General features: G+C 33.0%; 1 protein-coding gene, 1 long non-coding RNA gene and 1 other non-coding gene across 3 annotated transcripts; all 3 read left to right on the top strand.

Moving 5' to 3' along the window:
* The first annotated feature begins 1,975 nt into the window (after positions 1–1,975).
* On the top strand, positions 1,976–8,314 carry LOC100814644 (methionine--tRNA ligase, chloroplastic/mitochondrial). The gene is made up of 12 exons (XM_003536717.5): positions 1,976–2,443; positions 2,587–2,730; positions 2,860–3,009; positions 3,266–3,433; positions 4,405–4,529; positions 4,809–4,902; positions 5,424–5,522; positions 6,075–6,255; positions 6,335–6,450; positions 7,191–7,346; positions 7,712–7,840; positions 7,968–8,314. Exons 1-12 carry the CDS (start codon positions 2,159–2,161, stop codon positions 8,136–8,138), a joined length of 1,818 nt encoding a protein of 605 aa, XP_003536765.1. The 5' UTR covers positions 1,976–2,158; the 3' UTR covers positions 8,139–8,314.
* A 2,399-nt stretch (positions 8,315–10,713) lies between these two features.
* LOC106795010 (uncharacterized) lies at positions 10,714–13,127 on the top strand. The gene is made up of 2 exons (XR_001383326.3): positions 10,714–11,030; positions 11,174–13,127. It is a non-coding gene; the product is annotated as an uncharacterized lncRNA (long non-coding RNA).
* On the top strand, positions 11,327–11,399 carry TRNAR-CCG (transfer RNA arginine (anticodon CCG)). Its single transcript has one exon. It is a non-coding gene; the product is annotated as a tRNA-Arg (tRNA).
* Positions 13,128–16,183: the final 3,056 nt, after the last annotated feature.

Here is a 16,183-nt window from a genome sequence, read left to right as displayed (position 1 = left end):
ATTTAATTATTTATATACGATTGTATGATGTAAAACTTATATAAAAAATATTTCTCTTTCTCTTAATATTTATCTCTCCCTTTTTTCAGCATATATGTCTCCCTTTGATATTATAATACATGTTTATTTTATATATAAGTAAAATTTATAATAAATATTAAGAAATAAAACGTTGTAGTAAAAAAATATAAAATATTAAGAAATCTCTAAAAATACTCTTCGTGAAGAAAAAAACTTAAAAAATGTTATTGTTACAGAATTAATGGAGCAGAAACTATAAAAAAACAATTAAGAATGTTTACATAATGGGTTGGATCAGATTTAACTAAATTAATTATCCTAAAAAAATTAAGTTGGATTGGATTTTTGTTTTTTTTTTCATGTGCAACACTACCGATCAAAAATAGATTTGATGGAATTGGACTAATCGGATCTTGATATTTGAAAATTAATTTTTATTTTTTTAAAAATTCAATTATTTTAGAATAATAACTTATTTTTGTCTAAAACTTTATAATCTTGGTGAGAAAATTAGGTTGGGTTTGTGCAAACTTTTTCGCACATCTAACCCAACCCTCATAAAAAATGGGTTAGTTCGGATCTTGATATTTAAAAATTATTTTTGTATTTTAAAAAAATTAAAATATTTTAGAATAATAATTTGTTTTTGTCTAAAACTCTATAAGCATATAATGACTAAATGTACTAAAAAAATTAAATTGTGACAATATTTGACTAGTAGAATTGATGATTTTAATGATAATATGATATTTTTATTTTATATAAAATTAAGTATTATATTAGAAAGAGAAAAGATAAACAAAATCAAGAGAAATAAGAACAATAACTTAAAAAAGAAAAATCATGGTGATTTAATTCGGTAACTTCATAAAGAATGTGAGCTAAAAAATTAATATGTTTTGTATTTAATAATTAATTTATATATGATAATAAAGTTAATTTTATGATATGAGTTTGATCGGATTAGGTTTCAAAAAAATAAAATCCATTACTCGATTTGCATATGATCAAGTTTTAATCGAGTTGGATTGGATTTGACTCAAACAATTTTAAAACTCAATCCGATATAATTAGGTTGGCTCAAGTCACACGTTGACTGAGACCCTTAAACGTTCCTATGAATAATATCTTCATTGAAATTTTTTATAACAATCCAAGGACATGTGGTGTTAATGGGAATGATACTAAGATGATTTCATGAGGCACATCTTACAAGAGAAGAGAAACATGATAGGCACAAACAATCAAATAATATCATGTTATATTTCTTATATGATTGGAGAAAGCTATCCTAACATCTCTTTGGAAGCCCGTCAAGAGTTTTTCCTTATCGGTGTCCCATCTCTTTGGCACTAATGATCACTTTTTGTTCTTGTTAGCATTTCAGATGTTGTAAGTCGCATTTACTTTTGATAATTCATTACTTAAGAACTTTATAACTAAGCATGTTTAACTCACAACAAACTTGAATGTGTCCTCCTTAAAAGTTTAAGAGGAAGTGATCGGATAAAACATGTATACAATGTGGTTCAAAGACAAACCAGACAAAAATTAGTAGGCATGTAACATGACACCCTCAAAGTGAAGAATGATCGTCATTGCAAGAGAATAACATAGATAAACATCAATAATTCTATGTAATTAAAGATAACCTAAGAGATAAATTTACTTTTAAATATTTAAGAACTTTATAATTAAACATATTTCCCTTCAAGTATATCTCTAGATTTATTCATGTAAAATATAAATTTACTCTTAAAATATAAATTAGAATTTAAAATTGAGATCAATTGCAAGTATAAACATATATTTAAACTTCTTTTTGTTTACTAAACATATATTTAAACTTAAAAAGTTAAAAATTTAAACTGTCTCGTAATAGTTTTTTTTTCCTATTCATATTAAAAGACACATTTTTTCTTATAACCAATATGGAATTTTTTTTATCAGGTGAAAAGAAAAATCGAAATTCTACTCGAGGTCCCGAGAGGGGATAGTTCAGTATTTAGGGGTTAATATAACACTGAGATGAGATGTTAATGCTATCCGTTGAAAAGGATGGCCACGGCAAAAGGACACTCGTGAAGAAAACTGCAAAGCAGTGAAACCTGAGAATCTTCTGAATTGAGAAGAAGCCATGGCAGTGAGAATAAACTGCTCCATTCAAAACACCCTCTGTCTCCTTAACCCTCCCTTGTTTTCTCTTCGTTACAGAGCTTCTCCCCTGAAGCTGAAACCTCAACTGCATTTTCGTCAAAACCCCTCTCGAGGAGCTTTGTTTTGCACCTGCGCCACCACCGATATCACTCCACATAATACCGAACCCTTTGTCCTCACTACTCCTCTCTATTACGTCAATGCCCCTCCTCACATGGGTAGTGCTTACACCACCATCGCCGCCGATGCCATTGCTCGCTTCCAGGTTAACTTATCTATCTCTACCCTCATTGATTTTAGTTTAAATTATGTAACTTTGGTCCAATTCCAGAAATGTTGGTGTTTTAACTGTTTATTTTCTCCTATTAGTACATAATAATATAAGGTTTGCATAGTTGAATTTGACAGCGGCTATTGGGGAAGAAAGTTATATTTATTACTGGCACGGATGAACACGGGGAGAAAATTGCAACTGCTGCCATGGCTCAGGGTTCCACCCCTCCTGACCATTGCAATCTCATATCTCAATCTTACATGACGCTTTGGAAAGATGTAATTCAATCCCTAGTTTTCCCTCAAATTTAGTCACGTTTTTGTTTTTGTTTAATGTGTTGGATATTCATATTAATGTATTTTGGTTTACATTTTTCGTGATATTCTTTTGTTATTGCTTGATTGCAGTTAGATATTTCTTATGACAAGTTCATTAGAACAACTGATAGCAAGCATGAAGCAATTGTGAAGGAATTTTACTCAAGAGTGCTTGCCAATGGTGACATCTACCGAGCTGATTATGACGGACTTTATTGTGTAAACTGTGAGGAATATAAGGTGATTGTTTGAGAAGTTGTAGCTCTGGCACTGGCAATATTTTATGTTTAATTTATATAAGCTCTTTATTTTGAAGGGTCCGAGTGTGTCCTGTGAACTGCAAGCAATCTGTCTGTTTAGCATCCTTTAATAATAGGAAGGAAATAGAGAACTTTCTCTGATCATTTGAAACTTTTGATTGAGATTGCTGCCTTACTAAGATTTACCATCCTAGTTTCGTGATTTTACTTTAAGAATATATTGCTCTCTGATGCAGGATGAGAAGGAACTTCTTGATAATAATTGTTGTCCAGTTCACCTAAAGCCTTGTGTTTCAAGGAAAGAGGACAATTACTTTTTTGCACTGTCAAAATATCAGAAGGCATTGGAGGATACTCTGAATAAAAATCCGAATTTTGTGCAGCCATCTTTCCGTTTAAATGAGGTAAGGCAATAGGGAGTTCCCTTTTCTCTTTCTATTATATGTAAAATATAAACTCCCTGTCTGTCTGTTACTATTTTAGTATGCTGCACTTTGTGCTGGCTGTATTCAATTTTATTTTCAGAACATATTTACTAGAATCATCTGAGAAGATTCAGAATGGAAACTTATATGATTTTAAGATTCACATTGATAGAAAGGACCAGTCATGACGTACTTGAACTATTATTACATTTCTCTAGTCTTGGAGCTTGAGTTGTTAACATGCCCAGCCCATTAACACTCTGAAATCCTAACGTAATGTGTCCAAACAATTAGAATCTTAATATTCTACAACCATTTCAAATTATATTTCTATTTCTATAATCTACAACACTTTGACATGACTTTATATCTTATATGTTTATAAGATCATGTGACTATATAGTTCAATTAAGTGATTTTGTGGTCATGAATCTTATTGGATGTAAAAGATTATAACAAATACTATTAATTATGGTTAGGAATGACGGTTGGATCTATATCCAATGGATACTTGCCAAAATTACCTACATGGTTTTTACCCATAAAATGGTTTGTGGGTTCAGGCCTAAGGAACCCACAAAAATTTGCCATGAGCATGGCTTTCGGTAGTGGGTACTATAGTACCCTACCTTTATCACTTGTACACACACACACACACAATTAAACTCTGATCCAGATATTTGATAATTGATATGTTAATTGGATATAAATTTGATGACATATTGTTAAAGAAAATGCAAATACCAAGATGTTTGATTTGTCTTGTTTCAACCCTACCCTTCATGCTGGCCTACATGCTTCCCCATAGATAGTGGTATAGTGCTTTATAGCAGGTTCATCTATGAGATATAGGTGTTTAATGAACTGCATATTATCTCTGTTGGGAGAACTTAAAATGGATTTTCTTAATGTATCGTGCTTCAAAATTAACTTCTTCTATAACCTTCAAGGTTCAAAGTTGGATCAACAGTGGCTTGAGGGACTTTTCCATTTCCCGAGCATCAGTTGATTGGGGCATTCCTGTTCCCGATGACAAGACCCAGACTATATATGTATGGTTTGATGCTTTACTAGGGTAAGGAATGCATTTTATGGCTTGTGCGTGCTTCTCTAATTTCCCTTGACTCTATTCTATAATCTTATAGTTCCTGTCTATCATAATCAATGACTATCAGTTTGTTTATCGTTTGAAATACATTGCTAAATGCATGAAAGTTCAAATTATGCATGACCATTTGTACTGAAAAATGATAAAGAAAAGTTTGGATTTCTGCTATTCTGCTGAATATCTTTAATTAAATTAGTTGCTAATTACCTTCCTAAACTTTTATTGAATATCTTTTCATATTTGCAGCTATATATCAGCACTATCTGATGATCAGGAACAACCTGATTTACTAAAAACTGTTTCTTCAGGTTGGCCAGCTTCACTGCACTTGATTGGTAAGGTATGTCACCAGTGTTCCTATTTTTTTTAGTAAACTTAATTTACTGAAAACCATTTTTTATCTACTTATAACAAATTCATTATGTTACAATTTGTGAGGATCCTTTACATAAAAGGCCCAATGTTTCATTGTTTTCACCCTAAGCTTTCCTTCTATGCATCCTTCACTAATTTGTTTGTCTGTGTGTGAGAGAGGCTGCACAACTTGTTCCAACTTACACTGGGTTGTCGTACGATGAGATGCCACTTTTCTGCATGGTTTATCTCTTTGGAATCAAATAGAATCATAAACATGGAAACTTTTGATTTGTTTTTTTTTTCTCTTTATCTGTTTTAATTTTTTGCCAAAAAATGCAACACTTATATTTTCTTCTTAAACATTGTAGTTGCTACTGAAGCATTTGTTTTTTGTGATGGTTTTGCAACCCCGTGATATATGTTTGTGAATGAATTTTTATGATATTTAAGAATAGCTAAAACATTGAATTTCTATATTTCTTTAATGATTTTGTTACTCTGTAGGATATTCTACGCTTCCATGCTGTTTACTGGCCAGCTATGCTAATGTCTGCTGGACTAAGCCTTCCTAAAATGGTATTTGGCCATGGATTCTTGACAAAGGTATTTGTAGTTGAGCCTATTTACTATCTTAAGTTTCTTCTTGAGGTAGCTGTAATGATACGGCCTTGAGGTCAAGGCTATTCATTTCCTGAGAAGTGTTGATAGACACCTTGGGAAGTTTATGTGAGAAGGGATACAAACCAGCTCAAGACTTGGACATTCAGTAGGCCTGAACTATTAGTGTTTGTGCAGTATTTGTGTCTTTAGGTAGTTATGGATCTGAATTATTATTGTTTTTGTGTCTTTAGTAAGTTATGATTTGTGTGGCAGTTATAGTGTTGTATATTTTTTGTGACAGATCCATTGGAGGTAGTCAGTTTGTTGTTCATGGTGTTTTGCAGAAGGAAACTCCTTGTTAGGGGGAAATTAGGGGGAAACCTTGTGCAATTTATGTACTGTTATTCAAATCTAGTGTATAAATAGTAAAATTTACAAACATAGTTCAATAAAATATGGGTCTTAGGAAAAGCTAGGAAACTAAATTTTTATAAACCTGTTTCTTATATTTAATTTCATTTCATGCAGCAATGCTTTTTATTTTGAAAATGTTAGGATGGCATGAAGATGGGCAAGTCACTAGGGAATACACTTGAACCAAACGATTTGGTTAATAAATTTGGGACAGATGCAGTTAGATACTTCTTTGTCAGAGAGGTGGAATTCGGCAATGATGGAGACTATTCAGAGGAACGCTTCATCAATATTGTGAATGCACATCTTGCCAATACAATTGGTACCTTCAACCTTGCTTTCATTACTTGTAGCATTCAGTAACAACATATTGATTTGTATTCCCTCCAATATTTTGGCAGGAAATCTTCTTAATCGGACACTGGGACTTCTGAAAAAGAACTGCCAATCAATTCTGGTGGTGGATTCCACTACAGCTGCTGAAGGAAATGAATTCAAGGACAATGTAGAGAAGCTGGTGAAGCCTCTAGGATCTATATTTCTATAACTATATATTAAATTTAAATTTTAAAGTTTGTCATTTTGCAGCAGTCTGGGGTTATGCTTCCTGTGAATTTTATAACTATGGAAACCCTCTATAGCACATTTTTTGTCTGGTGATTTATAACTGGTGTTGAATGCTGCTTGGTGCACGGTAGCTTTTATTGTAACTTGTAATCAATGTTCAGAATGCTAGGAATTTCAAGTTGAAATATTTTGTTTCCACATCAGGAGGAGACATCTTTTGATTTGAGAGTGGATGCTAACTACTACTTCGATTTTATCCTGTGTTCTAGGTATTTGGACATAATGAAATAACCCATCAGCAACTGGATTTAAATAATCCAGATAGATGGGGGTGGGTTGGTATTTAAATTTGATGGGCTGTTAGAGGCTAGCTAGATACAACTCTGCATATCTAAAGATCCTGCCCAGAACACTATTAAAAATTGTTATAATATTTTCATTATTTTGTTATATACCAAACAAAAGATGAAGTAATTACTTGTTTATAGGCTATATCATTAGAACTTTTGTTTTATATTCTATTTCAAATATCAAAATAGAAACAGTCTGACCCTTGGTTAATGTTCCAAATTTTGGTTCCATAGTCGCTAACTTGACATATTTTAAAGCTATTCTTTTTGCCCTTGTTCATAAGTTGTGGTGGGAGTTGCCTGTGACTCAAAGTTTGACCAATGTTTTTGTTGTCTGAAGGTTGATAAAGTTCGCATTCACTATGAAAATCTCTCCCTGTCATCAGCTTGTGAGGCTGCTCTGGAGATTGGTAATGTTGGGAATTTGTATATGGATCAACGTGCACCATGGTCTCTCTTTAAGCAAGGGGGTACTGCTGCTGAAGCAGCTGCTAAGGTAATTAGCTCAGCCCTATATTGTATGAAAATGAAATTATCTTGAATAACATCTGGGACTAGTAAAAGTTTAAACATGATATATTGTTTTCTATCAGTATAAAACTTCATATACTATCAGTTAAAAAAAGAAATTTTACATCATTAGAATATTTAGGGTATTTCATATTCAATAATTGTTTTTAGCATCATTTTAACATCATATATTGTTCGTTGACATTCAAACTCTTTAACTGACATTGGATCAAAAAAACCAAACAATTGTTTCTTTTCATGCATGGAGTGAACATAGTCAATTTGCTTTTCATTAATTGTCAATTGTCATTAAGTTCCTTCTTAATCAAGTATAATATGATGTTGGAGCAGGACCTTGTAATTATATTAGAGACAGTGAGGATTATTGCAATTGCACTATTTCCTGTTACACCAAGCTTGAGTTGGAGAATATATGCCCAACTTGGCTATTCCAGGGACCAATTTGATGCAGCAACCTGGGTCTGTCCTCTCTCTCACACACACATATGCTCACATACACATAAATTTTTACATATACATGACTTACACATAATTTTGAACTATTCTGTTCTGCTGCGTGTCTTATTTAAGCTGTTTTACATTGTAGAGAGACACCGAGTGGGGTGGGCTTAAGGGTGGCCAAGTCATGGCTCAACCTAAACCAGTCTTTGCCAGGATTGAAAACCAAACTGAAGTGGAAGACAAAGGAGTCGCAGTTGGAAAGACTAAGAAAAGCAAAGCGAAGCCGAAACAGCCTCAAGAAGTCGTCGGAGCCTAGATACCCATTTTTGACATTTTCCCCTTTTCTGAATTGTTAATGTTTTCACCAAGTTCAGCTTCATGTAAAACTAATTCTTTTGTTAATTTATGTACACGAATATTTTGATACATACATGCGCAAGAAGGTATTTATGAGCACGAGGCATATGTGTATATGAATTTTGAATGGAAAAATTGTATTTCTTATTTTGGAAATAAAGTTAGGGGCTTAATTACTCGATGTGCATCATCAATTTACCTTCCACGCTCAATCCTTGGCGCAGATTAGGGTGGTCGACAACTGATCCTTTACTTCACTGTGCTAAAGTAAATCAATGACGCTGTTAACTGTCTAGTGTCGAGTTAACATAAAATACTGAGTTGACTATGTTTTTACTCCATGAATTTTTGCAATATTTGATTAATAGTTCTTGAATAAAAATTTGATTGGTCATAGTTTTTGAACTTTTGTTTCATTAACACTTTTAGTTTTTGTTGTTGAATATAATTGTTAAGCGTTGATGTGATAATAATTTAATTATTATTTTATTATATTTTGTGGGGGTTTATTTTTCGGGAGTTTTAAAAGTGCTAGTAATTGCTAAGAAATAGTGTTTAATAAGTAACAACCATTTGCTGGGGGGTTTTATCCGCTAGAATTGCTAAGTTAGATCTAAAGTTAAACTTATTCAACCTAATGTTCTCAAATGCTCTTTATCTATTTCTGGGTAAAGTCACACATCCTAAACCTCCATCCGTCGCTGCCATCATTCTCCTCTTCCTCCTCCGCCAAATGCTCCTTTTGATCTGCCCGCACCCGATCCATCGAAGGCGGGTCCACCTTCAGCGACTTCTCGTTGATCTAGTGCATCTCGGCCTTGGAGATCTGCATCAATCTCCCTTAATCTCACTGACGTTGGAGCCAGATCCTGATGCAGGAATCTGCTGTTGTTTTTGTTTCGTATTTTCTGTTTGTGAGGATCAGGAAAGTTTGTATTTAATTCCTTTTAAATTTATCTCGTTTCACAATGATCCCTTTTTCATATTCGAAACCGCTTCAAGCTAGGCATCTTCAGATTCATTTATGGACTCGGTGGAGCAGATAAGTTGAGTAAAGGTTGATCGATCTAAATGCTTGAGTTTCAACACGTTAATGGTCTCATTGTTCGATCTAAAGACAGACTATACTTAGCAAATTGGTCACCTACCTTATTGCAATCTCTAGAAACAAGAATAAATGGACACTCATAGTTGGCACAATCGCATCTACAATCATTTATCATTAACATACACTACCTTTTGGCCTTGAATCATTCAAACCGCTCCGAGTGGATTTCCAAGGATGAAAACCCACGTCCCTTGCCAAAATAATCCCATGAAAAATGGCCCATAATTCAGATTGCTTCCAATCTGCATGAAAATGTCCTTCATGCAGCGTCAACATTTAAATGGAGGAGGCACCCATCCTCTCAAGCTTGGAGCAGCAGATCATGCTCATTCCACAAGATATTGTGAAAAATGAGCATGTTTCGCCTTTGCCAAATTAAATCCAGCAGAATCCCAAACCTCCAATGCCATTTATGATTTAGTATTGAAGACTCACTTAGATTAAGAGTGAGCCAATCCTCTAGAGTACCTGCAAAAAAGAAACCGTTATTGAAAACTGGTATGACCCCTCTCCCCATGCTCCTCACATCTTCACCATCTCTGGTCCTTACTTACATAATGGACATAAAATCACTTGTAATTTTTCTGTTCCACCTAGCCAAGTTAGTGCCCAAAGCACCACGCGCAACATTCCATTTCCATTAGTGACTAATATTTTATCGAATTTTGTTCAAGTTAATAAGCCAATATGAAAATTATTACTACTATGTAAGTAAAAAAGAAAGGAGAAATACGTAAAGTCATAAAGAGTATTTGAGAACACGAGGTCGAATAAATTTAATCTAGGATTTGACTTGGCGGTTTCTGAGAGTTCAAACCCCCCAGAAAAGGGTTGTTACGTATTAAACATTACTGTTAAGCAATTTAAGGTGGTTTAAAGTTGTCACAAAATATAATAAAATAATAATTAAATTAATTCCACACCATCACTTAACTATGATAGTTAGCAACAAAGACTAAAATGAGACAAAAATTGATGAACTAAAATCAATCAAATTTTTGTTCAGAACAAAAAATTAAATTTTACAAAAATTTAGAGACTAAAAACATCATTAACCCTAAAATATTTTTTCTTTTCTAAATTCAAATGTCATCCAATTTGTAATGAAATAAATTGATACCGGGTGCTTTTTTATGTACTTAAACTTCTCGGGAAGTTTGAGAACAATTTACTTTTGGAATATAAAATGCTTGGAATATCTAGTAATCAAACAAGTCAATAATGTAAACTCATTTTTATTTTATTTTTAAATTTCATAAATATGCTCTGACCTAGCAAGTAGGGTCAATAATTATATTTTGGTTAAATTACAATTTTGATTCCTTGATAATTTTTAATATGTGATTTTGATTTTATTTATTTTTCTCATATTTTTTTTATCTCTATTTTAAAAAAAATTATAATTTTTGTCCAATCTTCAATTTTGCATACATATATTGAGGAACAAATGTTAATCATTGACCAAAATAGTAAAAAAATAAATTTGATACAACACTGCTTAGCTATTTTTTTTTATAAAAAGCCAATATAAAACGTTCAATTTATTTGTTTTGTCTATACAATGACCAATGTAGTAGACCCGGCGAATGTGACGTGTGCGTGGACAAAAGAATTAAGAGCGTGCTGAAGTGGGCCGCATGGATGCATTGTTAGGCCCACGCCATAAACACAAAGCTACAAGAAGCACTCAAATCAGAACTAGATCAAGCAGGCAACTCTCTCTCCGTCGGAGAAAACTGACAGGTAACTCTCTCTCTCTCTTTCTCGCGCGCGCTACTTATTGTAGATTTCTGGTTACATCAATTTGTAAGTGTATATGTTGTTGATCTTCACGATCCCGAGTGTGGGTTTCAGATACTATCTAGTTTTTCTTTTAATTTCATTAGAAGAATGGAAGTACTCGAAGGATTTCCTTTCGCTTTCAGTTTTTGGATCTACACGACGATACCCATACATACCCCTATGCTAATGCAAGGTGAATTTCCGGGTTCCGTTCCAACATGTTCATGATATTTTTATCTGATAGCTATTAATATAATGATCGCATAGCGGAGTGGATATCGCGTTAGACTCCGGATCTAAAGGTCGTGGGTTCGAATCCCACTGCGATCGCTTCTTTCTTTCTTTCTTTTCGAAAATGCTGATTTTTCATTTTTTTTGCCTTTTTTCTTCTTCTTCCGTCTGTATTTGATTTGTTCCCATTAATTCTGAAATGATTCACCTTATTTATTTGGAATTGCGTGGTTTTGATGTCCAAATCTTTTCTCACAACTGATGTTTTTGCCTTCTGTCAAATTGAAGCAGTAAAGTTAATTGATCAATAATCTAATTGGAGCCGATCGGACTTGTTGAATTTGAGCAATGGTTTATTTGTGTTGGCAGGTTTACCCTCTTTTAAATGTCAGCTTATTATTTGGCTGGTTTATAAATCTTCTATATTCGCCCCTATGCATTGCGGAGTTGCAAAATGAAATGAATTAAACTTCTCTTATAAGTTAAAATCAATTTATACACTTTAACTTTTGTAGAAACTTTCTTATTTAACTTCTCTAAAAATTGAGGTACGTAAGTTGATTTTAACTTACAAATAAAAGAAGTTTCATTCATTTTGTTTTTATTTTCTTCTACAGAGTACTTTTTGTTTTGATAAGTTTGTTTATTCAAACTGACCTCAAGATTTGCACTTTTAATAACATGTAATGTAAGTAAATGTTTTTGTGCTTCACTTGATGATGTTGCCCTTAAAGTTATAGTTTGTGTGTGTTTGGCTTAATTTATTTTGAAGCAATAATCGTTTATTTTTGTTAAATGTTGAGTCTTCTAAAAATATTCTATTATTTATCTAGATTTAAGCTTGTACCAAACATGCTAAAATACGAAAATGGTGGGAATATACAGCTAGTTGATGTCTTCATGATCATGTGTGTCCTCGTTGGCATATGATAAAAACTTTAGGTTGTGAAGTTTGGTATATAGTTTAGCTAAAGGCATAGGTGTGATACTCTTTTCTGTCCACTGTCTGCCTATCTTCTAGACCCTTCTTGTCTTTTTGTAAAGTTGCTCTTATATGAGGTAACTCAGTTGCAATGACAGTTGCTCATTCGTGCATTTGCATTGTGATAGATAAGATTCAAAGAATGTCAGAAGTGAGCAACAACCATGGCTTATTAGTCAGATGTTTTCTAATGTTGGAACATGAGCAGAGTTGTTTTAATGAAATTGTAGTTTTAGAGAACTAGAATGAATGGTTGAAAATGCTCCTTCACTTTTGTGAGTTCCGGTGCTTACAGACCTTGTTGTTATCTTCTGATTTGGGCTATTTCATCATGTGTTATCTTCTTGGAACCATGTTGCCATGTCTACTCTGGCGTGAAAGAAACAGGTGGTGTTTATGTGGATCCTTAGTAATTTGCCGTGATGTGAAACTAAAGTTGCTGTCTTCTCCTAGCTTTAATTATAATATATATGATTATAAATGCATTAAACAGGGTTCTTGTCCTGTTTTGGATATCATTGTGAAGTGAAGTTTGCACTGTTGAAGTACTCAACATGCTTTTTGGGAAAAATGCGCACGCCCATCTCATGGCATGGATATATTTGCATGCCATCGATAATTCTCACCTTTCCTTGCTGTAAAGAACTTCAATCCATTTGTAATTTAACATAATTTTACGTATAATTTTTCATGATATGTTGTTTGTCATTATTACATGTTAGGCAAGATTTGAGTTTTTATTCATTTTTACATTATGTTAATTTTGTGTCAGCTTTGATCACAATCTTTGAAAAAGATTCGGTATGCCTTGCATAATACTCAAGTGGAAGGGGTTTGAACTTTTATGACTTTTGGTTGATTTCAAAATTTATCTGTAAGAAAATAATATTAAGAGGAGTTTCGTTTTAATGCCTACCTGTACTTCATCGAGGGAGTATAATATGAGAATTAACAACTTTAACCTCGTCTATTGGCATATTAATGTACAACCACTAATGAGTTAGTGGGAGAATATGATGCAATCCAAGTCAATAATTTGTTCGGTATAGTGATTGTAACTATGCTATGTTGATGTTGACAATTAATTGTAAGATACGATGTCTTTTCCCCCCTAATTGTATTTGTTTGGTATCCATCATGGACGATTCTAGGGTGGACAAATTGAATAGGTTGTCCACAAGTAGACACAATTTAGCCTTTGAACAGGTCAATTGAAAACAATAAAATATCTATAATACCCCAATTGCAGGAAACTCTTTTTATTAAAAGTTTTAATTTGTTTTTAATCTGTAATTCTCTTCCTCCTTCTTTAGGGTTTTGTACAGATCCAATTCCCGATTATGATGACTTCTTTTCTGTTTATTTTTATAGATCTTGCTCTTTCATCTTTTCAAATCTGTCGCCTTGACTTCCCTTTGCTAAAACACACCATCCGCTATGGCTGAGCAAAATAACAATCGGGTGAGTTCGGTCGGTTGATCGGGTTACATTGGGCGGGCTCGGTTTGGACATTTGTTTCCGTCGAAAACCAAACCCGCCTGTAATAAAATATTAAAAAGTTCAAGTGAACGTCAGAATTTCAGAAAGTGAGTTGTAGCAGTCCCGTCCCCTCATGTCTCCATTTTTGTACTATTATAATACCAATCGATGCAATGCAACTCCCATGTTTTATAAACTAATAATATATTTGAAAAGGAAGTCTTACTTTTACATTGAAGGATGGAACTGTTGTTGACACAAAAAGAGGCACCGGAGGAGGATATGTTTTTTCGTCTGTTGTGTTGTATTAGCTTATTTAGTTTGTTATTTTCATTAACACGAAGCTATGCGGTTTCAGAATAACGAAGCATGTCTTCATGGGTGATTTTCTCCTGTAGCCACAACTCATCCATGAAAACACGAGACGATCACTACTAGCGTTAGATCCAAACCATAGAGGATGTCTTTAAATATGATTGAGCTACTCCATTTCCTTCTTTCTACTTCTTCTACTTGTTACTTAAAAGATCTCTACTTTTACTGAACGGCTCAAACTTGCCATATCCGCTCAAGCTGACAGTCCATTAGGGCAGAAACGGACCTGTATTGCAAGCTAATGGTTTGAGCCTTTTGGGCTCGAATCTGGATGAAACAAGCCTGATGAACAGGCCTACCATCTGCCACTACTGTCCCTTCCTCCACCTCATCCGCATCCTAATCCGACCCAAACAGAGTTCTAGCCTCATTGCATCGACATGTGAAAGGGGCAAAAATAATGAGATAGTGTGTTCTGTGTTTCTTGATTCGTGAAAGGCTCAACTTGACTTTCCGTTCAAGGCCACATAACTGGAGTTGCCTTTGGTGCAAATCCCTGGTTGACTGGTGCCAACGAGACGTCAACAAGAAAGGAGAGATAGACGAAGGAAAGGGAGAAAAGGCGGTCAATGAGGAGCTCATTGGCACTGAGTGATCCTTCCTCCTCTCTATGACCCAAATCTTCATCAACTGCAACGCTTGATGTTCTTTTTTTTCCTTTTTTTTTAATTTGTTGTATTTATTTTGTTGGTTTAATATTTGGAATGAATTGAGATTTAGAATTTGAAATGAGATTGAAAATAAATAAAAACTTGGGTGAATGCCGTGGTGTTGGTGGGGATAAATTGATGAAATTAAATAAAAACTAAGAAAATTGTTAATCTCTACAAACTTGTTATTTCATCCTTCTTTGTTTGTGTATTTTTTGTGTCTGGTGTTTAACGGTGAGTGATGAGCAGAGAAGAGCATACTGGTGTTGGTGAGGATGAATTAAAAAATACAAAACATTTTTTTAATTAAGGGCAAAAATGTCAATTCACTCAAAAGCACATTCAGAGATACCATTCACAAATTGAATTCGAAATTTGTACAGGCTTCCTAAGTTTGATATGAACGGCTGATGTTTTTTAAATTGAAATCCGACTGTTGTTAAATATTTCCTTGAATATGAAATATCCCTTGTTTTGTTTTAACCGCATGAGCATATTTGTTTTTTTTTTTTTAATTGTCGCATGAGCATAAAATAAAACTCAATAAAAGATCTAATAAAAATGAAATGAAAGATAAAAGTCATTTATACAAAATTAACGAGTAACTTTTTTTTAAAATCTATAACAGACTAAATAATATCTCAAAAGTCTTTAATAATTATGGAAAATAAAATATGGAAATATCACAGACTAAATTTGTACAGTTCTTTAGTCAAATGGAAAACAAATGTGGATGAAATGACCTACAGAAGAAATGTATATGGTCAAGTTTATTTGTTTTTTAGGATGTTGTAATCAAAATCTTTAGTTGTTTTAGTTTACTTGTTTTAACCGAAAAACATGTCTGATCATAAGATACGCTTGAAGGAATAAATTTTAGTCTCTAATTTATAACATAGAGTTATTATGGGAGTTATTATAGGGTTAATCAATCTGAAATTATTTTCTGTATGATTTTTAAATAATTATAATTAAACTCAATAAATTTATGAATAAATAATAATGTATACTGCAAAATATTTTACACTGCTCACAATATAAATATTAATTATTCTTAAAAAATTAATTCCTCTGATTAAAATTATGCGGCCCAAAGATACTTAGTTAATTTTCTTTTCTTGTAATTTGTATAACTTGGATTCAAATGCTACATAACTTTTCTATCTCACTTTATACCAACACTAATGAAAGTCATTTACTCTAATTTTTAAACAAAATTTAACATTTTATACTGTATAAATATAAAATAACCAAATTTGTGTTCGCGTTAATGCTTAAAATTAATCTATTTAGCCGATAAATGTAACTCAACTAGCAATATACGAATCAAACTTGTAAAAATATCATAAAATTCAATAATGCTATTTAGGTGGTTAAAAAAATTAACCTATTTAAAA

The sequence above is a fragment of the Glycine max genome, chromosome 10, assembly GCF_000004515.6.
Source record: "Glycine max cultivar Williams 82 chromosome 10, Glycine_max_v4.0, whole genome shotgun sequence".
Classification (NCBI taxonomy): Eukaryota; Viridiplantae; Streptophyta; class Magnoliopsida; order Fabales; family Fabaceae; genus Glycine; species Glycine max.
The sequence above is the reverse complement of the archived record's forward strand: the minus strand, read 5'-3'. Positions and strand labels throughout refer to the sequence as shown.